General features: G+C 39.2%; 1 protein-coding gene across 3 annotated transcripts in view; it reads right to left on the reverse strand.

Moving 5' to 3' along the window:
• Positions 1-621: 621 nt before the first annotated feature.
• LOC140668294 (uncharacterized) overlaps positions 622-23,762 on the reverse strand; it is a 46,405-nt gene continuing 23,264 nt past the window's right edge. Inside the window, exons 3-5 of one of the 3 annotated variants that reach the window (XM_072897186.1) lie at positions 19,856-20,130; positions 10,161-10,358; positions 622-1,140 (exon numbers count right to left, since the gene is read on the reverse strand). In XM_072897186.1, the coding sequence (XP_072753287.1) occupies positions 797-1,140; positions 10,161-10,358; positions 19,856-19,910 (597 nt within the window). In that variant the 5' untranslated portion in view covers positions 19,911-20,130 and the 3' untranslated portion in view covers positions 622-796. Of the gene's footprint in view, positions 1,156-7,610; positions 9,615-10,160; positions 10,359-19,855; positions 20,131-23,762 lie in introns of those variants that run through there. The other 2 variants (XM_072897185.1, XM_072897184.1) reach the window with 2 other exon arrangements.

Genomic DNA, 23,762 nt, shown 5'->3' on the forward strand with positions numbered 1-23,762 from the left:
GTAATCAAAATACAGGTCTTAATTAATTATATGTTTTATATTACTTTATTTTAAATTTTATAAAATATTTTTAGACGAAAAAAATTCAGGTTAACTCCGTTTGAAACTGCCAACGTTCGTAATTATGAAAATAGAATGCACAGTTATAGCGCTCTTTTAAAGGAGTCGATGTTTCCGCACCAATTTTCTTGGAAAGAAGTTCCCGGAAAAATTGAGAGAAATCCTCGATCTTCCAGCTTCATGCAGAAAACTTCACGGGCTACTCAACGGGACGGAAAAAAGTAGTAATTTAGACCTAATATTTAACAATTTGCGCAAATATATGTATTTTACTGTCGCTGCTAATACAATAAGGTCATCGTCTCTTTTTGTTCTTAATGCTGCTACGTAACATTCAGTTGATAGAAGGAAAGAACGAAATTGGAAATAGTGATCTTTGACATTTCGTTTTTCGTATAAAAATATTTTCATTTCTTGCAATTATTTCCAATTAGAAGGTTTGCATTTTACATTAAAAGAAATAATTTAGTCACTTTTAAAATGGTTTATAATATTTAAATCAGAAAGCATTGATTAAAAAAAAAAACATTGTCAATATTTTCGGACAATATGAACGACCTTATTAGATTATAACAAATATTTCTTTTTGAAAAATTAAGAAAAATTGATACCAAGTTTCTATCTTGAAATATCCGACGGTTTTGACACATCTTCTTGGAAAGCTCAGTATGCACAATAAACGCTAACAATAAACTAAATACGAATCTGCTTTCGCAGCAAAACGTCGCGGATTAATCTACCGTTCTCCGTGACGTCCCATCGTCAGAATGATAAGCAAACAGCCACCGTGCGCGGATGTTGCCGTATCCTGGATATCAGCACCGCCGATGGCAGGAAGAAAGATCTCCGGAGCGTAGGCAATCGAATGATTAAAGGCTGCTTCGCCTCGGTTGCTCCGGTTCGATAGGGCAAAACTCCCGACGGAAATCAGAGTCGCCGGCCATCTCTGAGCGGATTTTCTCTTTCTAGATACCGCGAGATCGTTTTTTTCCCTCTCTTTCTTCGACTTAGGCCTCAACCCCAAGCTTCTTCTAAAATTCTCCGCATCCCTTTTGGCAAATAACGGGGCTGCTCTAAGCACTGGAACAGAAAATTCTGGGAAGATACGTATAATATATATATATATGCATATATGTAATATGTATATACATATATATATACATATATATATATAAAATCTTTACATATATGTGCTAAAAAACGAGCGCGTTACATGTGGATGTGCGATCGATTTATATATAAAAACTCGCTGGCAAATATGCAGATCGATATACAAACGTCATATTCGCCATTTGCATGATGCACGCGATGGAGATAATGATGATAATCAATAAGAATTATGTTACCAATGACACGTGACACACTTAATATAAAGGTTCTCTATTTTGTGACATATATAAGGATAGATTAAAGATATTATACGGTTGAAAAATAATTTGCTCGATTATATATAAGGCAATGAAAGTAACAAAGGATAAAATGTATTTTTGGAAAATTAATTACCGCGATCATTATCAGCAGAATTTTAAGTGTCATTTATATGTATATAAAATTACATATATGCTTTTCACATGTATGTGTGCGTGTTTTCGTGAACTTTGTCACTTATAATAGATGCATCAAACTTCAACGAGCTTCGGTTTTTATCTTTATTATTTGTTAAGAGTCGGCTGATTATGTTCGGTTATTGTAAATATTCTTGTGATAAGTACGCCGATAGCAAGAATGGTACGTCGATCTGTCCTCGTTTACGATCTACTTCGTACCGAGCAGCCACCCGATGGCTTTTCTGAAAAAGAGATTATGACGCACATCAGCGAGAAATATAACATCACGGCCGGCAAAACTCTTCAGAGAGACATCGCCGTCGCTCTGCGTCGTGGTCTGGACTTCGGTATACTCGCTAAGAAGAGAAATAAATTCAGGTACCTTTTTTACGCGAAAGTTCTACGGGCAAATAATTTGAGGGAAAAATTCACAAGAAGTTTATATAATTCCGTCTGCGAAAGTAACGGCTCTCCAATAAATTCTGTCACGTTGTAAATTCTTTACATTTATTTAAAGTATAAACTAAATTCGAATAATATGACTATATAAAAATTATGTCAATATATAACCTGAAAATGATTAGAGATCGTACGAAATAATTTTCACGGAGACAATAAATTATAAATTATTACTTTAATTGTAAAATTAAAATTGATTTCTAAAAAAAGTTTCAGTATATAAATTATTATAGAAATAGGCGTTATCTTACGTACGCGACAGATAATTTATTGCAATATTTAAATCTCAAAAGTTAAATCTCAAGTATTTAAATGATTCAATATCACTCTTTTTTTTTTAGCATTTCATATAAATGTATATATATTATTATTATTATTTGGATAGATTTGATCCTGATTTTCATCAGACCACAAACTTGAAACATAATATTGCTAGCAGAAACACGAGAACAAAGAAGAAAAAGAATAGTAAGAAAAAGACACCTAACAGGTCCACCGAAACTAAAGGACGACGACGACGACGAAAACGATCTTCGACCCGTGACAGAGATCGCAAACAATCAGATCCGGTACCGCGACCTAAATTACCCAAACCGACTTCGTGGTCGCCAAACAGGCGGTTTCTTGCCGACGAACCCATACCGAAAGTCATTAAGCATTCCTAAATTAGAAATATGAGAAGATTTCCTCGCCCCTTCACCCCACTCCATTTATATAATTCTTATTAAATTATTCAATATTTGTTTGCACAGCATATGATTTCAACAAACACTGAAATAAAATATAAACGAATGATGATATTACTTAAATCGACAAAAACGTTTTTATACGCTACTTTCATTTGTGATGTTTTGTATTTGTGAGTACATTTATTGCTGATATAAATTATAATACAAAATATGTTTGCGTATAATTTTTCTTCTATTTATTCTGGTCAGTTTTCATTCATCGTAAGGACACTCTGTCGGAATTAATGTCGCATGATATCGCTTTTAATCTTGAATTGTTCTTTATATTGTCACTCGAAAAAAAGGAAAGAAGAGTGAAGATGAACGAAGAAAGTAGAACCGAGACGCATAATTATAAAGCTGCGATAAAAACATCTGGTTTAAAAAATAATTCTTACTCCCACGCGATTAGTCACGCCAACTTCTTCTTCACGGTGAATCCAGTGCAACGTAATAGGTTGCGAAAGTGACCGGATAAAAGGCGAGTCGGTGCGAACAACCTCGGAAATCTTGCCCGGGGCTAGTTCACCAAAGTCTTTTAAAACCGAACCGATGCACCGGCCGTAGCTAATCGACGGACAAATCGGTCCGCGCGATACATACCTACCAACAAAGATTCTCGCAATACGCGGGTGCGGTTCCTCTCTGGATCATCCCCCACGAGATTACGAGATCCAGGATCGTGGATTTAGTCGCATCGTTTGAAGCAGTCTCGCCTTAACAGGATCGCGATCTCGGCCGGCCGGAAGGTTAATTTCATGGGAACAGATTTGTCGATCTCGAAAGTATCGGAATCGATGATTTCCCGTTAATTGTATCTAACGTTTTGATTTTATTCGCAGGTGGAGCGGAAGATTGGGATTTTACGCCGACATTCGGTCGTCGTTATAATTTTGATTGCAGAAATAAAAAATTTACAGTTTACAGATAGATTATTTTTGTTAAATTATAATTATCTTTTAACTAATATGCTTATGTTAATATCGCGTAATTATAGCTTTACAAATCAGTAATATTTATCTGATATATCTAATATTTTTATGTACTTTGGAAAAGTTCACATCATCGATCTTTAATCATTCTTTCGCTTGGTTCTTTAATTAATAATTACTCGCACTTTAATTTCTATTTATATACGGCTCGTGTTACGGGGTCCGATTCGTCAGTAAGTAATCAGCCACTGTAATTTCTCACGTTCGCCTAACACCGTCGGCTCATAGAATAGCAATCCCATTGGCGATGAATATTTCACCTAGCGTATACCCGGGCACTATACGGCAAGAGCCGAGCATTGTTGTCGCACAACAATGAGCTGGTATATCGTAAGCAGCGGCACAACAACGTATTCTTTTGTCCGTAAATTACACGTTACGTAATACAAAACGGTAGACGCGGTGAAGAAGAGGGGAGGTTTCTCTCGTTCGGACCCTGTACGGATTAAGGGCGGCGAAACGAGCTCGTATATAGAATCGTAAAGATGACCAACATATGTTCGACGACTATCCCAACTAATCAATTAGCGACAGGATAATCACCCGTTGCGTCTGACGTGCGTGAATCGTTTTCGACCGAACATATCGACGGGAAGGAAACGTATTCCCGTCGTAGTTGGCTAGCCTTGCGTGTGGTTTCGATCTTTTCAGGGATTAATTTCGTAATCTTTCATGAGGATTACGACTCCCCGAGAATTAAATTGGAATCCTGCAAAAGCTATTAACTACTTTGCCTTGGTAGAGAAAGGAATATCGTGGTGAACAGCTCGTCTTCGATTTTCCAACGAGAAAATAATTTCACGCGAGGGATACAAATTTTTAAAATTAATAATAATTAAGTTGGATTAACATGTTTACGATTAAAAGTTATCTATATATTGGATGGACAATTAATATGTGGAAATAAATAAAATTCAATAAGAGAGGCGCGTGTAATGAATAAATGAGGCTTGACACGACACCAAGTTCACCGGGGTTAACAACCCCGCACTTTATAATCTCGCGATCGACGCGAGAAAAGGTGTCCGCACACGGTGAAGCACAAAGGACGCGTGGATGTACGTCTCTGCCTTGCATTATCTCATCGTCGGCCTGTTATAAATATTTCAATGAACAAGTGGATCTCATGAATGGGACCGAACTCGAGACGACGAAAGAATGCGGCGCGTATTGTTCGCCAATCAGGCGCCATTTATTAAGGCCCACTTTACACCCTTCTTTCGTGAGGCTCTTTCGTCATCTGACCTCCTGCGTGCGTTCGGAATAATCATTCTTCTCCTTCGTCTCGATGCATTCCTGACGTCATCGCAACTGGGAAGAGAGGGTACAAGGTGAGAGGGGAGGGGCGATGCACGCATAGATGCGTCGCGTTGCGTTTTGAATGTCCGGGCGCGTGCCGCAGGTGTTTTCGATTCATATCAAGATGCTCGCGATCGTTCTTCATCGCCACGTTCGTGTGGGTCGATTCTTGACACGTGTCACGAGGCAACGATCACTTCCGGTGTGAGCGATAACGAGTGGTCGTCGTGAGATCTGTTTTTTATTTATTATTACACTCAACATTACGCTTTTACGTAAAACGGTCCTATGGGATAGAGAAATGTATAAAAGCAGAAGGAGAAAAGTATTTTTTTATTCGTTAATATTTAGTAAACTTAATTTGCGAAAATGATAGTTGATTCTAGAGAGACTGTACTGAATGATAGCGGAATAAATATTTATATAAAAAATGATTACATAACATAAGAATTTTGTAAAATCGCGTAGAGTTCTGCTAATTTAAAATTCACGATGAATGTCAAAGTTACCTTGTGGTGCTCCCGAAATTCCTCCATATTTTAATGTCCTGTTGAGAGCTTAACGAAACAACGGTGGTCGATCGTAAAGGCGGATAATTGTCACGCTAAAGTCATCGTATACGACACGTCGCAGTAGGTCAGTTGAAAACCGAACCGTTAAGGGTCGCACAACAAAGAGCAGGCCCACATCTCGAACCAATTAGGAGATGCATTGTTACGTATAGGAACCTATTGGTGTCGACATATGATATATATCGCAAGATATATAGCCGCGCTTCCTCCTTTTGGGACTTACCTGCGCGCACGTCGAATTCCGTGGAAGTTACATCTCGCCGCGTTTAACGGCCTCGTTAACGTGAATAAACGCTACGCGAGCTCTACGCAAACCCACGCAAACCTATCGGCATCGTTAGCATCCACGACGGGTAAATATCGAAGCGCCAGCCTGAAATCGGAATCAGAATGTGCGAATCGCCATCCGCGAGTTAAGAGCATCGGTGCGCGTCACGCATTCTGATGCATCAACGAATATATCGGCCGGTTGCTCGATGAACGATCATCGAGTTCATCCCTTAATTTTTCATATAACGGAGAGAATTGAAAATATAATAGGAAGCAATATAAATGATAATTCAGTAAGCGGTAAAAATGTAGAAATTTATAGTGTATTATATAATTTTATAGACTTAAGAGAAAAGAGAGAGAATTTATTCTAAAAATTCTGTTTTTATAGTAGTCAGCTAAAAAAATATTTTAACGGAAAATTGTATGTAAAGGCAGGTAATAAATCGCCTGAGATTATGTTTAGAAAGTAATAGGAAAAAAATGATTTAATAGGCAGGTAACAAACTGTCTGAGATTATTTTTTTTTGTCGAAATAATGACAGAGCTTAAGCTGTGACAAGTACAATATAATCTTGTTGGTCGATGGTCAGCGTGAATTCGGACAACATATTTCTCATAACTAGTCATGTCCGGACTAACGTTATCTCTTTGCGTTATCATACGGCTTCAAGATTAGACTTTGTAGTCACGTGTTTATTCTGTACCGTGATACTTTTTTCTGTCTAACCTTTGCGTCTCTCTCTCTCTCTCTTTCTTTCTTTGAGACCGTATCTTCTTTTCAAGAACTTTTACAACCTCTCAGAACCGCAAATAGCTTTTCACACATGCGAGTCAGCCTTCTTAGCAATCCTTTATTTTCTATATTATATTGATTTGATTGGCTTGATTGTTTTGATTTGTGATAATTTAAATTATTAATCAATCCTCTCTATTGTTCGTTTTAATTAAAGTTTAAAGATGTTTCGGTTGTTTAGGAAACGCGTTAAGTAATATAAGCACCGCTTATATTAGTAAAATATATCTCATTGTCAGATTAGGCTAACAGATTAGATAAACTTGATAGATCGTTTTGTTTGAAATATCTATTGTTATATCATTGAAAACATTGTTAAACGTTCATTCGAGTGTGAAGTAAGCCTAATGAAAGAAAGATACCGCAACATGCATAGTCACAACTGAAACCAAGGTTGAGGAAGACTATCTAGAAGATTTCTCGGCGTTGAGAAGGCGATAACGCGCGCCTAAATAAATAGTAACGCCTTTACTTACCTTAAGTTCTGGAATAACACCAATTAATGTTGAGTATGTATCTCTGGAATATTAGCTATGTGTTAGCAATATTAACCGCTTTAATATATCATGTATTCAACCGGTTATAAACGGTGGCGAGCATTATATATAACGTAGCATCCAACGATAAATATTATTACAGGTATTGTATAATCATTGTAATTATAATATATCGTATACAGTGAAAGATATCTTAATAAAGAAGCAAGTATTATAAGTTTTACTTGAGAGAAATTAGTAATTGATTAGTAAATAAATAAATAACAATGTTTTATCTATGTCGTCTTTTTAGATAAATATTCAAGACATAAATTTTAGACTTTTGTTTGAGATAAACTTTTAATTTGTTTCTTCTTCATTATTTCATTTTTATTCTCAAGAGTTAATTAAGCTATCGTTAATATAACATTATCGAAAAATCTTCAATTTCTTATCTGAACATGACTAATTATCCATATATACGCATTAATGAAGGGGTGTTTTTTTCCGTAAATATAAATTTATGAAATGTCCGAGGTAAAGTCACGAAAAATATTTGGTCGACGTCTCATTCTCAGATTATATTGGCGAGAACGATTGGCGGTGAAAGAGAGGGTGAAGTGCGCGGGGCCCGATGCGAGAATGAGAGAGAGAGAATGTACGCGTGGCCAGAAGAGCGAGATGACAAGGAGGTGTAGAGGAAGAGAAAGAGCGACACGGATCAAGGATAGTCTTTGCCAAATACCAATATTTGCGACCGCCCTGTTGGTACCTCTGCTCGACTCGACCTAACTCAACCGACTTAACTCAACCGATCCGGCCGCAACTCACCCCTCTCCTACCACCCCCTTTTCTTCCCTCTCCTCCCCCTTCTCTACCACGCCTCTTCACAAACTGTCCGCGGATTCGGAAACCGTGGTTGACACTCGACCTTCAAAAATTGCGCAGTCCTAATTCATTAGAAGGGAGAACTGAAGCAGAGTACAAGCTCACAATCGCAAAACGTAATCTTTATAAGTTACCTTTAATATTTCTATCCTTAAATCTCAGTCATTCTTTCTCCTTTAGCTCAATCTCAAAGCTTTTAGGTAGAAGCAAGAAAGAGAGAAAGAGAAAAGGAAAAATATGCAGAGTTTAAAAAAAAAAAAAAAGTTCAAATTATTGTTAGAAATGTCAAGTTATCATATCGAGGAAACTGATATTTCTTTTTGTTTTTCAATTATATAAATATTGAGATTTTTTTAGTCGAGTCAGTTGAAGAGAATGCTAGAAGAGTGGGTAACCAGATAGATGTAAATGATCGCGCAGACTTTGCAATCAGCTCTCTCTCTCTCTCCTAAACACCACGTAGCAAACGTGGAGCTGCGAAATTGTCCGCTCGTTCGTTGACAACCCAGATTGATTTCGGGCGTGTGCCGGATCGCGTACCCTGGCCCCGATTGGCTTTTCGCCCGAGGGCAACCAGGCGGAGAGTAGTGCCGGTCATATTACGTGGTGTGTCGCAACGGTCGGCATTGCGGCGTGGGCATCGGGGGTGGGGGGAGCAGGGGGGAGGCGGGCAGAGGGCAAAGGGGGAGAATGAGTCGCGGGTCCGATGCAATAAATAATAATTAGGCGCTAATTAGCGGCGGCCATGTTGGCCGCCGGCAGTTGTCGACGAGTGAGCGCGCGCCGCCGGGGAGAATAGGAGGAGGAGGACGAGGAGGTTGGTGGCCAGAGAGGGTGGTAGAGAGGAACCGGGGGACGGGGGGAGGGTGGTTGATGCGGCGAGAGCGGGCGAGGGTGGTTGCTCCCTGCGAGCGGAGGGTAGGAAGGACGAGGAAGGCGGGAGGGGGGTTGGGGGGAGGAGGAGGTAGAAACGGGCGGTTTAATCACGTCACACACCGACGCGGTACATTGCCGGGGCGATAGTGCTCTTGCGTACCCCGAAGCATACGCTATCACACACAATCATACGCGCCTTCGTGTCCGCGTGTACGTCGGCGGGGTGTGTATGTGTGTGGGATTGCGCTTGCTTGTTCCGGACATGTTGACGATGTAGGGGCTAGCCTGTGCGGCCGTACGATAATACAACGAGCACGAGGGTGGATAGTGGAATCGCAGGGAGGAACGGCGGCAGGAGGGAGCGGCGGGGAGGGAATCTCGCAGGACGGTGGTATGCGGAGGAAGAGGATGGAACGGGGCGATGAGGAGGGAGCGGGTGGAGGAGTAGTGCGAGGTGGTCGATTTCACGCGGTCGATTGCTGGACCTGCAGCTCCACCCCCGTGAAGGCCGCTTTTGGCCATTCGCCGGCATACGCTCCCAGCGTCGTCTTGCCGTTTCGCCAAGATTTCCGGATGGCCCGACTATATGCGCGCGCGCGCGCGCGCGTCCGCGCGATCGTGATATTGCGCATTTGTGGGATAAGCACGTGTCTGCGTAATAAAAAAAAGATTCATTAATTCTTACGGATTCTTCAGCAAATTTTAGTTTTTCATGAAACTGAAAAAAATTGCAATTTCCAAACGCTAATTGTAAAAAAGATTTGTAAATTAAAAAAAAAAAAAAAAAAAAAATGCGAGACACGTCTAAAAATAAGTACATATATTATATATATATATATATATATATATATATATATATATATATATAAAATATATAAAATATATGATGCTTATAATTTTTAAGCAAGAGCGTAATCGAGCGAGGAAATGTCAAACGAGAAGTGGAAGTGTTAAGAGAAACGTTATTCTCTCTCATCTTATGCGAAAGACAACTTTAAACAATTGACAAACTCTCTTCAACAGAATTTGTTTGAGTTTCATTATTTTCTATTCGCATTTGCAAGTAAGATATTGCACCAACAAGATGATCGAATATTAGGCATTATCTGCATACACATGTCACTTGCTACGCGTGGGGCCTATTCTCGCGGCGCGTTGAAGAAATCGTTAAATCAACGCGGACGTTTCTGCTTTTACCTGTAAATCGTGTGAAACTTTCGTCGCCAGAGTTTCTGTAAATATTGGAATTGGCCGTGATGCCCGATGCGTGCTGCATTTTTCTCGCAGGAAATGTTCGAGGTCTCACATACGAAGACGAGATGACGCCATTTGCGCGAATCCCTGTCCTCGCTTTTGCGTCGTTGTCGTGAAATGTCGATGCGACAACCCAAGGAACTATACAAAAATCAAACACTGTTTACGTACGTTTGTTTTGCTTATGCAAAATTATATGATATTACAAAGAGATTGACACGTGCGATTAAAAGATTAAATATTCGAGCTATTAAATATATATATATTTGAGCCATTTAAAAATTAAATTTAGTACAGAGCATTTGTAGTACAGAGAAATATTTTAATCAACTTAAAAAGTCATTCGCATTTGAAAGTAAATATCATGTAGAATTTCAATATCGTCATATTTTCAACATCAATATAAATACAAATATCATAATATTAACTTTATATCAAGACAATCGTCACGTTATTAGCAGTACAACTAGTTAACATGTTAATGAATTCCCAGTGTAAAAACATTATCGCCTTCTCATTATCGCTATCTCTTTTTTACACTTGTTGTAAATTTAGCTTTGAATAATTCAGCTCATCAGGAATTTAAAATCCATCGCACGCTCCAAAAGTCAACGGGTGCACATTTTTACGAGCGAAAAATGTTTATTAACGCGTCGGTGATGACAATACGATGAGAAGGGAGGGGGAAGCGGAGAGGTCGTGGATGAGTCGATGGACTAGGAGGGCTTCGAGGGCGAAGGGGGGAAGGGGAGGGACAACTACCGGCCGCGTATCGTAATTCTGTCGCATTACCATTTAGATTAGTTAGATTTGCAGGTAAACAGGACGCGAGCGGCGATCGCGAAGCACAAACAAGAGCGAGCTCGTCGTCCCCGTTGACATTTTAATTTCATCGCGATAATTACTTTCAAACGGATGGCTTTTTAAGTAGATTAAAATATTCCCGTACCACGCGCACGTCCACATTCGTATAATTAATGCACTTTCGGGTAGCGGGCGGGGTGCGGATCGGGCGACGGAGGGTGAGGGATGCGGGGAGGGGGACATATGAGAGTTCGGGTCAAACCAGGATCGGGGCGATATATCGTCATTCGTTGGACGAGTTTTAACGAACGCGCGAGTGATTTTAACTCGATTTTAATTCGGTGTCATATAGCCGGTCGCGCGAATTTCATTATCGTTTTTGTAGTCGCGAGATAAAATCCGAAACATACGCGCGCGCCACTGAACATTTCTGACATTTCTTCATATATAGTCACTAACAAATCTAGTTTCCAAAGGCTCAAAAGTGATTTTTTATATGCTAAATATAGATTGATATATTACTAGATTGGGATATATATATATATATATATATATATATATATTTATTAAATTTATATATATATTACCCATCCATACTTTAGGACGATTTAATATAACTATCACTCATCGATTACTAATTAACAATTTAAAGCTAAAATTATTATAAAACTCACTATTGGTTATCATAAATGTAAACATGTAGCAGAAAATTAAATATGTTTTAAGTATATTTTGGTATATTACATTCTTCAAAGAGAAGCATCATGAGGAATTCTTTGAAAAATTTAATCGACCGTTAAAGGACATTGTGTTTTCAGCGTGGAACATCCGATTGAGATAATGCTCGCAGCGAATATTAGACACTGAATCATGCGTGGCTCGGCTGCTAGGAAATATCAGACAATTATTGCGTTTACCGGTAAACAGTTTTGTTTATTCAATCGCTGCTGTTTCCGCACTCCAACGATCTCCATGCTCATCCACTGGGATTTGTATCTATTTTTTCACTGCCTTTTTTTGCTTTGATAACTATGCAATGAAATGGACTATTGCGAGAGAGAGAGAGAGAGAGAGAGAGAGAGAGAGAGAGAGAGAGAGAGAGAGAGAGAGAGAGAGAGAGAGAGAGAGAGAGAGAGAAAGAGAAAGAGAAAGAAAGAGAGATGGTTGATAAATATACACTTTTTATCATGCGATTCTGTTAATGAAGATTGTTCAGTCACCAGCAGAAATATTGCAGATTATACAGGGTATTATATATAAAAAAATATTGTTTCTACATATATTGTTTTCAACACTTTGATCACTAAGCTGTTTGAAAAAATAGTTATCAAAATATTTATTAATATTATAACGATAAATGATAATAATACGATCTGCCTGCTTTTCGTGAAAGACACTCGCACGCAAACTCGACAACTCGGCAATATCGTGGGCGATCAATTCGTCGCTAGCTATGATTCAAATCCGACAAATTGATGTCGTCGGTCGTGTGTCGGCGGCCGTTCAACAGGGGTGGTTTAAAGCCAGCTCCCTTTCCCACCTTCTTCCCCCTACGTTCTTCTCAACCCCAAGGGATATGGCGGAGGATGGTCGGAAGAGGTTTCGCGACAGACGGGCTGCAGCTCGTGTAAACAATGGTACCACCTCCTTCAGGGAAGCTAAGCGTAGGTGGACGAGCACGCGTGTGCACGCGCGCGCGTGTATGCGTGAGGTGCTTATTGGGTCCGTTCTGGGGGTGGGGTGCGCAGAAACAACCCTCTGGCCAAACATCGCAACATCAATCAGCACCAGTCACTCAAGCGCGGACCATTGGCGCCAACATTGCGATATTGCCTGCATTTACATTCAACATTTACGGGGAAAAAGATAATGACAGGGCCGATGATATTGCGTTGGCTGGCATCGGGGGATTCAAAGTTACGCTGGAAGCTGGAAACGGTCAGGCCCCGCCAATGGAACCTGATTACATATCGCGATTATATACGCGTGCACGCGCATGCGTATAAAAATGCGTGCGAGAAAAATGTCATTGAAGAAGAACCTAACTAACCCTGGTTTCGTCATTCGCGATCAGATTATATGGAAATTGCGAAACGAGACAAGCAGCTTGCGTGCGAGAATGTAATTTTCCGTTCGCTTGTTCGCTTAATGGAGGAATAATGTAATCGACGTATGATGTGCGGCTATGAAGAATGTAAATAATGTGTATTTACCAAATGCAGCGAAAATGATACAACAACTAATTACGGATCGCGCAGCATAAAGGACGTTATATGTAACGGTAACAAATTGATATTACGCGACACGCCTCCGTGTCGAGTTGACATTTACGACTCGAGACATAGTAACCGCGCCCCAGTTACGCCACTGGCATTTCAAATAGCCTAAGGACATCCTCTGGGTGCCGTACAGATATTCTCCGAGGAATATCCCCGAAACATTAAAAGAGCGAACAATAGCGTGTACTCCTCTGTGCGTTCAAGTGAAATAGATGAGATATCCTGAAATTGCCCGTAATATCCTGGAATATTCTCGCAGGGAAGATATATCGCACTTGAGAGAAAATATATGAAAAGTCGTTATAAGAGAGAGAAAGAGAGAGAGAGAGAGAGAGAGTACTTTAATATAACGGTTTATATAACGAAGGAAACCAGAAATTCTATTCTATATTTCTTTTGTTTTGTTTTTTTTTTTATTTTTATAACAGATGCAATTAGATTATTTCTTAAAAATCGAGGGATCCGCCGAAAGTTTGCATCGGGTGAAGAGAAACCGTGCGAAGGCTCTGTTTTGCATAGCATTAGCCCATATTATTGTAAGCCGACACACTTAATTCTCACCCTAACACGCGCCCTAACGATTTAAGCCCCTGCACACCCCTGCTTTGAGGATTCGACTGACACGCTACTCTACATGACACATCCTCGTAGGATTTTCGGAGAATCTTCCAAGAAATTTAAACAATGCCAAAGCATTGCTGTACATGTTTTTTTATATAAATTAAAAAATATTCTTTTGATAAAAATATTAAATAATAATCACCGCGATATATTTGGTAGTTAAGTTTTTTTCTCTTTTCTTTCCTTATTACATGCTTATGTCAGTTGATATACATTTCTTTGTCTCGCACGTGACAACAAATAACCAGCTGTTTTTTCTTTACGAACGATACCAGGCAATCAGCTGAGTTCAACCCCGCTGTTCATCGTTATGACGTAGATGAAGATAGTGGTAGTGATCTGTATCCACTGTTGTCGCAGTGAGTCAGTATTTGGACAAGAACCCCGTGCTCCTTGCCAATGTGCGATTCAACTTTCACCAGCTTACACCCCAGGACATCATCCTTTGCAACTGGCGTGCGCCAGATACGAGACGGTATCCGCCGCATAGATCAGTTGTGCTCAACTGAAAATGTCGGAATTCCCTGCAGAAATCTTCATAATATTGACTACATAATAAACCTCTTGAGATTATGCAATCATAATCAAAAGCTCAGAAGAGATGTATTAAAGAATAAATTGTCGAAGAGCTATCGAAGAGAGTTTGATACATTTGCAATCTGTTTGTATTGTTAACTTTGACGAAATGTTTTGTAATAAGACTTGTATATTCAAAAAGGGAGAAGTATTTTGAAGAAACATAAATTGAATTGCAGCATTTTAATCTGAAGAATTAATGCTCCGTCCATCCAGTATACTATGTCGAAGTCGATCGACAAGCGGCCGAATTAATATGTGCAACTACTTCCTTGCAAGCTTGCATCCATCGTCCTGATTCTCTCTTTCTCCCTCTGTCTTTCTCTCTCTTCATCATTGGATATCCTTCCTCATCCTTCCTCAGTGCTCCGATCAAAGACCCTCGGGCCACAGTATAGATGTTGCAGACCGGATCGCAAGCTAGAACGCGCGCGCGCGCGCAATCGCGCACAGTGTCGCACGTACGCACATATACGCGTACAGAAAATACACACATACGCATGCGCAATACACCTACCATCATCTCTCGCGTACCTGCTAGGAATAGATTAGCCGTGTGTTGGCGCATTGTCGTAGGGACACATGTAGGCTCTAAGTAGGTTGCGTGTGTTAGTTGCGCAAACATGTCTGCAGCGTTGTCAGGCGGGCAGGAAATTACGTCCGCCTTTAGCCGCTCTCTATATTACGCCACCCCCTGAGTACACCCGCTCATCCGCACACACGTAACCCTTGCCTGTCGTCATGCTATCGAGGTTTATGTATACGTCCACGTGTGTATGTGCGTGTATGCGCGCGCGTATGCACTACTACACCATCCGGTCTGAGGACGAGGCGGCCTCGTACGTAGGTACCTATCTCTACCCTACCTACCTACCTACCTGAGCCGGAGATACGTGTGTACACAAGCGGCATGTGTACCGCGCGGTATGGCAGAGATACCTCGGGCTAACAATAATGCGACTAGTTGCAAATGGGACGGATACCCGTATACCTGCCGACGTGACGACGTGTAAGATGACAGCGGCTGTGTGTGACGTCCGCCGCCTCGAGATCCCGCGAGATCGGACGCGTGGGCGTGAAGCGCCATTAGCGTTAGATATCATTCCGCGATAAGCGACTCGCTGTCATGACATCGAACGTTTCGCGAAACGTTTATAATCGTGTGGAAGGCGACTATGGCGCGAGATGCCGATAGCAAAATTAAACGACATCGTGACGATTAGATATGTCGACGTTAAACGAGAAATTAACGGAGAAATGGAGAACAAATGGAGAACGCGTTTTACAGTCTTCAAATAATGTAAAAATGCTAAAGAAATGTAAAGAATTGCGGTTTTTTTTCTTTTTTTTTTTTTTTTTTTTTGTATTTGTTCAGTTCAATATCGCGAATTATCTTCTTTATTTTATTCAAATTATATCACGGATGTTACGTCTACGAAGGGATATTAGACATGCATATGCGAATATTAGACAAATTATAAATATCATAAATATAAAAAATTATATAAATAATTTTAAATGTAAATATATCCGAAAAAGAATTTCAGACGTCAATGTTAACTCTTACTCCGTATTGTTATTTTTGGCACCTTCTAACTGTACAGGTGGGTCAGCATTAATATGTAAAAGTGTTTTAAAAAATCTGAAAAAATGTATATACCTTCTTTGAACATTCTAAATAAAGACTAAAATAATAAATTTTAAAAATAATTTACTTAAATATATTATTTTATGATTATTTGTTTTCGAGAAATTGACGTTGTTAGAAAAATCACAGACAAAAATGATCCATGAGTACGGAATAAGGGTTAATTTGCTATAATCCTCAAAAATGGCAATTTTTATTAACATTTTACGCCGTATTTTCAGTCTCATCGTGATATCACACACACGTAATTCAAACACACATATATTCTTTTTTAAGATTAATCAATGGAAGCCGATCAGAATAAGGTCGATTTAAATATTATTTCTCGCGACTGCAAATCACAGCGAATTTCCGCAGGTGCTTGAAAAAAATGGGCATTCTCTCTCTCTTTCCGTGGTTTCTTTATCCGCACCGCCGGTGCCACCATTGAATCATTGGACACTTATGCGAACGCGCACGGGCCCGTCCAAACATTTCGGACAGCCTAAGGAAACACATTTGCCTGCGGGCAAACACGCCGCGGCGAGTCGCGTCTTGTCGCAGCAGCCTCCGGTACCAAAGTGAAACGCGGAATGTGTCTGGGACTGTGTTTGCACTGCAGGACAATATTCCGCATCTTCCAAAGGGCACAAGAAGAGTGCGGTATTATTGCGTCTCACGATTGTGCGCGCGCGCGCGCGCAACTCTTTTTTCTTCCTTTCGCGGTGTTGCCTCTGCTTTATTTCTATCTCTGCGAATTTAAGCGCGTTAGATCCTCGTCTAGAATTAATGTGCACGCGGATTTTTTAGGCTCTACTTTGCAAGTAATGTTAGTGTGTAATTTATTAAAAGTGAAATACAAATTATTATTATTTCAAAGAATTCTCTCTCTTTCGATTCGACGAAATAATTTTCATCGTTTTCTCTTTCAGATATATGTATATTAAAAAACTGCTTGTTTGATTTTCCACTATATCATCAAATTCAATTGTATGAATACAAAGGCTCCAAAATTTTATAAATAAATTTTATAAATGACTGCGATTTCACCGAGAGCAGTGTTTTCATTTCCCACTACTACCTAATTTATTCTTGCTCACGTGTGACACCATGTACCACTTCGTTGGCAAGCGTACGAATCGCAACGAGCAGGAGAGGCGTATATGCAAAATTAAAGAGAAGGCGCGAGAAGGCGAGGGGAAAGGATGCAGTTTTAACCGACGGCGAGCTTTAACCGGTGACCTCTCTCTTTTCCTCGTGAATAATTCCCTTCTCGCCCTGCCCCCTCCCCTCTCTCTCTCTCTCTCTCTCTCTCCCTCTCTCCCTCTTTCCCCTTTATCCACCGACTACAACGAAATTCAGCGTGTGGCGGGAAGTCGTTAGGCGTTTTCCGACACGAGATAAAATTCTGGGAAGCACGTCGAAACGACTCTCCGCGCGCGCGAGCTACGGGTATTGTTTTAACGTGTTTGAGTCAAATATTGACGCAAGTTGGGCTCGCGAGGCGGCCCGGAACGAAACGCTCGCGGAACAAGATGAGACGGAACGACCCACATAGTGTCCACGTCTCGGAGAATCGAGAAAACGGAGAACGCGTCGTGTCATCTTCTTCGTGGTAACGAAGGAGGAAAGACGGAGAGACGTAACGAGGGAAAGAAAAATAGTCCCTCTTCATCCTTTTCCCTCTCCTTTTTTGGCTCTCTCTCTCTCTCTCTCTCTCTCTCTCTCTCTCTCTCTCTCTCTCTCTCTCTCTCTTTCGCTTTCTCTCGACGTTTTCTACTCTTCGTCATCGTGCGAAGTTACCGCCGTCGAGTGTCGTAATGCACACGTTTTCTCGATATCGCTTACGATCGTGTTTGACTTTCTGTAAGAGGTAGGGCTAAAGCTGAAGACTCTCTCGTGAGAGGAGCGATTTTTAATCTCTTATCGTTGTGACTTTCGTCTCGGCTTTGTCGAACCGTATTCGATTATCGGTTCTATGAAGAATCTTGGGATCAGTCAATTATTTCACATCCTTTTCCTTGCTCATATCCTGTCAAACAATTGCGACCCTCTTTCTCTCGCTCTCTCTCTCTCTCTCTCTCTCTCTCTCTCTCTCTCTCTCTCTCTCTCTCTCTGTTTCTATATCAAGAATACACTATGAACGGGAAATTACCACACCTAGACCGTCAAATCCCACGAATACATTGCACGTGTAGGTCTTTGGAAATTCCATGTGCAAATTTGTATGAGTGAGATCATCTTCGATTTTCAAGATTTTCCTTGAGTCACACATTTATGCAAGTTAATTTAGATTAATTAGAATTTCTTAGTAAATCAAGTTTTATAAACTTTAAAAAAGAAAAGCTTGGAATAGAAAATATATTTATATATATATATATATATAATAATTAGATAATTTTTTATTATTTTACATTATTTTATACTTCTCATTTTTCTATTACATTTTTTTGTGTTATATTTCTGCACAAATGTGTTTCAATGTTTTGATAATAAAATACGTGGCTTTAAATCGCTTTTAAATTTATTTTTTATGAAATATCGTTGTTATTCATACGTTCCTTTTCGAATAAACTTCTCAATCGTGTCGATATTATTAATTCTTCAAGTACTCTTGCAACAATCATTACAGTTGGGAGATGAAAAGAAAAGCAGATCGTAGGAGATTCAGCGCGCAGTAAACCGCTTTGGTTCTCATAAAATCTCATAACCCCGGGGCCTCGAGAGCAATGTGTGTAGCTTTAGATTCGAAATAGAAAAAGGGTCGATAGATACGATGAGGCATCCCCGGGAAGAAAGCCGGAGATGTAGGAGAGACCTCGCTCTCTATGGCGACGAAAGGGCAGTAGCGTCGACGTTGTTGTAGCCTGCGGTGAAACTTCAATGGTGCACCCCGTAAGGCCCTTCCGAGGGGGATATTTGTTTGGATTTTGGATCGTACTTTTTTGCCAGGATCTCGGGATTCCGTCGCGTGTACGCACGCGTGGAAATGCGTGTTTTCAGTGTTCCTGAACAAAAACGTACTACATGAATAAAGCTAAAAAAAATTAGATGAAAAAGGTACAATATTTTGCTTAAAATTACTTTGACTTTTAATATTTCACCAGATTTGGAAGAGATTAAAAACCACATTGGCTTTTCTAACTAAATCTAAAAATAGGAAAAAAATATTTTTCTATCAGATAATTTTAAATTATAGAAATATCGTATGTCAATATCATTATAAGGCAAGATAAATCGCGTGTGAAGAGGCAACATTTATGTTTTACTTTAACATTTTTTGTCCATTGTGATTAATTCTATAATCGTGACGCGGCGCGTCAATGAATATTATATCCCCGTCAAATGAGTAACAGTTTTTATGATGTTTGTTCGACGAGTGGCGCGACGGACAACCTTTGTGAATGAGATTCGGCTGTTGTGAGCATGGGATTCGGGCGCCAATGAAATCCCCGGTCCATTGAGCAATGAGTGTGACACTAGTCGGCGGTCATTCTCCTCGGCTATTTCTTGACCATTGCATGGCATTTAGGCACCGTTTACCAGCCCGGGCGTTTCCCGGCCTCTGAATGCCCGTGTAACGCATTGCAAACATTTTGCCGTTGGCAACGTGCAGTCGAGGAGAAGGAGAGGGGAAGGAGAACGTACAAGGGGAAAAGAGGGAAGGGGAAGGGGAAGGGAACCGGGGGTGAGTTTTCGATGCAATTCTAAACCGGTAAAGGACATTGTACCTAATGTTTGGACATGTGTTCCGCCCCGGTCACGCCTTTTGTTACCATTTTCCATGCACGTTTGTCCGTTTAAAATGTTGTTTTAGCGCTCGCGAGACGACGCAGTCATCGGGGTGGCTCGCAACACGAGCTTGACACGAGCCGTCAATGTGAGAGCCACCGTCTTGTCGTTGACGCAAGGAATCTCTCTTATCTGACTTTAATCTTCTTTCGTAGATTCGTTCTGGCAGTTCATGCTCTATTTCCCCGACGTGACTTGGCAAAAATTCAGTTTGCTGAAAAGAAAAACGTCTAAATCATCACCAAATATTATTATTATATCATATAAGTATTGCGTCAAAATTTTGAAATATATAGTAAAAAATTAAATTATTAAATGTATATTAAATACATATAATATACTTTTTTTTTTAAATATAGACAAGAGCTAGAATTACATTTTTGTTACTCTTTAATTTTACTTTTCTCTCTTTGAATTGCCTAAAACCTTAAAAAATTTGTGTTGAATAGATTACGTGTATATATATTTATATACAGAGTATCCAAAAAAACTACCGTACATCCTTTTAAGTACAGATTCTCTGACCGATTTGGAGGCGATTCTTTTCTTGGTAAAAAAGTTGAGGCATCAATAATTTTTGAGTTAAAAGCGATTGAAAAAGAAAGATTTTTCGTAAACTAAACTTTGTGAAGTCAAAAAGATTAACACAATTTTGAATTCTTAACTTGAAGTAGAGTTTATTTTAATAAAATTTTAATTTAAGGTTTAGTTACAAAAATATATAATAGCAAAAATTGAAAGTTTGCAAAAAATGACTTGTCTTGATATTTTCATTGCAGAAAAATCGTTTCCAAATTTATCAGAGAATCCGCCCTTGAAAGGATGTACCATGGTTTTAAGATTCTGTGTGTACAAGAGAATCTCTTCTATTTTTCGAGAGAAAATTTAATTATATGTGCTATATATAAAAAAATTAACGCATTTTATATGAAGCTGTGATAATATAATTACTTGCATAAATATTTTGCACACAGTTTGAGTTAATTATGTATGTGTGAAATATCTATTTATCTATCTGTCTAAATATTTTGCAAGTCGTTTAGGTCGAAAAAAACATTAAAAGAAAGTTAAATTAAAGTTGTACTCTCTATACGCGACATATAGCTTTTAAGAGAATTAAAAGCTTGCTCGGCAATGATCGAAAGTGCCGGACGGAATTCTCATAGGTTTGCTCATTTTCTGCGTACTATTGCAACTCGACATCGATATATCATTCCGTAACGTACACATCCTTTCAAGCACCACGCCCCAACGATATACGATCGACATTAGTCTCGTAAGAGCGCTGGCGACGAAATTGCACGATCAGGGGCTGGTAGAGGCGTTATGCTTTGAATACTGACATTTCCTGGGGGGCGATTTGGGCGGCGTAAGGGTATTCACCGAATAGCAGACGGCACCGACAAATTGGCTGGGAAAGACTTTATAGATCGATTTTCCGTAACAACGATTTCCCATCGCAATTTCTCATCGAACAAGCTGACAATCAAACCATATCGAGGATTTCTATAATTTGTGCCGAAACATTTTTATAATCGCCTATATATGTATGCAACGTGGTATGTATTATTTAATTATTATTTAATTATCTTTAATTATTATTATAATTTATGTATTATTTAATTATTTTATTCATGTCACAATAATGTTGATAAATTTTAGAACGTATATCTTTGTAATGATTAATTGTAGTTAAATATTATTTATTATAATTAATATTTTTTTTTACATTAATTGTAAGGTATATACATAATATTTTTTGAAGTAAACACATTAATACTTGTGAAATTTGATTTGTGATTTTTAATAGTCAAGACATAATTCAATCTTCCGGGAAAAATATAAGTATATATTCTTTATTCTTATGTAACGTTCTCTTTCATCACAAAGTTGTTAATTGCCGATCAAATTTGTTCAAGGAATCTTTTCCAAGTCTCAGGCTCCTTAGATGGAACGTGGTATTCTTCGTCGAGAATAAATATTTTCTGCACAGGTACGATCACGTGGTTTCTCACAATCGATCACCGATTTCATACAAATCTCATACAAGATTTACTCCCTCTTTAAAGGTCACCTTCTCCCTCGTTTATCTCGCGAAGAAGGTCCGAGTCCGAGGAGACGCGCCCAGCCACATTTATTGAAAGAAAATATGTCAAAGGAATTTACGAAAAAGGCACAACATGTATTTCATTCGGCGTTTCAATCGCACACAATACGGTCCTGTATCCGGACGTTTGACTTTTGTCCGAGTTTCGACTATTAAGGTTTCCGCCGCTCTTTTCGCCCCGTGCGTCTTACGTTCAGGACGTTCACATCGCTGGACGATATTCACGATCCTGATCTCGAAGATGCTTCCTATTTGCCATTCATGGTGGAAAGTCGACCGGAAAATTCAACGTGTCCCAGAAGAGCTTTACATCGACAACGGAAATTGTCAAGTGGATTACGAAGGATAGTAAGTCTTAAAGCATTATTATTTCAACGTTTACGTTTTTATATAATTTAATTTGGGATAAAAAATTTGCACTTTTTAATTATGATAATTAGTTATTATATTGAAAGTGACACAACATTTCACAGTTTCTCTTTGAAACAGTAGAATAATTTTTTATAAAATTTTTAAAAAATTTACTTTGTTAATTTATTGATTTATAAATTTTATTTAATTTTTGACTTATTATTATTTATCTACATCTCTTGAATTTTTTCAAGACATATATTATTGTTATATATTGCGTTAGAAATGTAGACTCTGCAACATGTATATATAAACGCATATTATCTTATCGTTTTCATATATAAATTTCAAATATAAATATAAAGTATAATCTCAAGTATATTTCTGCAAAAATTTATTTCGCGGGGCATCTCCGACGAATCGCGAGGTCGGGATCAACGGATGTGAGCTTGATCGATAAATCTCGACCTAGTGGCTGCACAAGAATCTCGGTTTCTAATCCTATCGTTAAATGTATCTCGTAACCTTAGTTGGTTTGCGCGTGTATGTTCGTGTATCGGGATGTATGAAGGTTTCACCCTAAAGTTTTCGGCTCCGCAGAAAGGGCAGAAAAGGGGCCGCCTGCCTCAGAGTGCGGATTGGATTGGATCAGCTTAACGTTGATTTAAGCCAATCAGCAAACAGCCAGTCACCAGTGCCCGAGACTCAGCATTGATCTCGTTAGCTCTTACAACTTCAATGTTGCGTTCCACGCACCGGTAGACATCGCCATTCAATTCGCAACGCTGCGCGCACCGTTCCTCCTTTGGCCCTTCCTGCCTTCGTCTGCCGTTTCCTCGGGGCAACTACACTTCACCTTAATTGCAAAACCTCGGAGCTACCAACCCTTTGTAGCTTTCAGTTACTTTTCTAAGATTGGAAAGCGCGAGATTATAGTAGTCGAGCGAAACTTTTTGCTCTCTTAATGAAAAATTATGAGAATAATTATAAATTGTTATGAAATTTAAGATGATTATAAACTAAGAGATGAGCATATCATTTTTTAATAATTAGAAAATGTGATCACACGGTAAGATTTTATCTGTACAATTAAATAATATTGGCTCTATCTGTAATTACGATGTCCAAAATATAAAGAGCATACTCTATATTTTTTGTTTTAATAAAACAAACAGATTTATGTATATATCGGTTTACTTATCAGTAAATTGCTGTTGAGTTTTCTTAAGCAAAGATGTAAACAAAAATGAGTACACGACTTACTTAAGTGGTTGCGGGGGCGGTCGTATAATTCGGACGAGTATTTCCACACTAGAGCGACGTAAGGATACGCACTCTTATAAAGTCGCACATATCGCGCGGATAATTCACACAGTGACGGAGGAGGC

The sequence above is a fragment of the Anoplolepis gracilipes genome, chromosome 8 (assembly GCF_047496725.1).
Source record: "Anoplolepis gracilipes chromosome 8, ASM4749672v1, whole genome shotgun sequence".
Taxonomy (NCBI): Eukaryota; Metazoa; Arthropoda; class Insecta; order Hymenoptera; family Formicidae; genus Anoplolepis; species Anoplolepis gracilipes.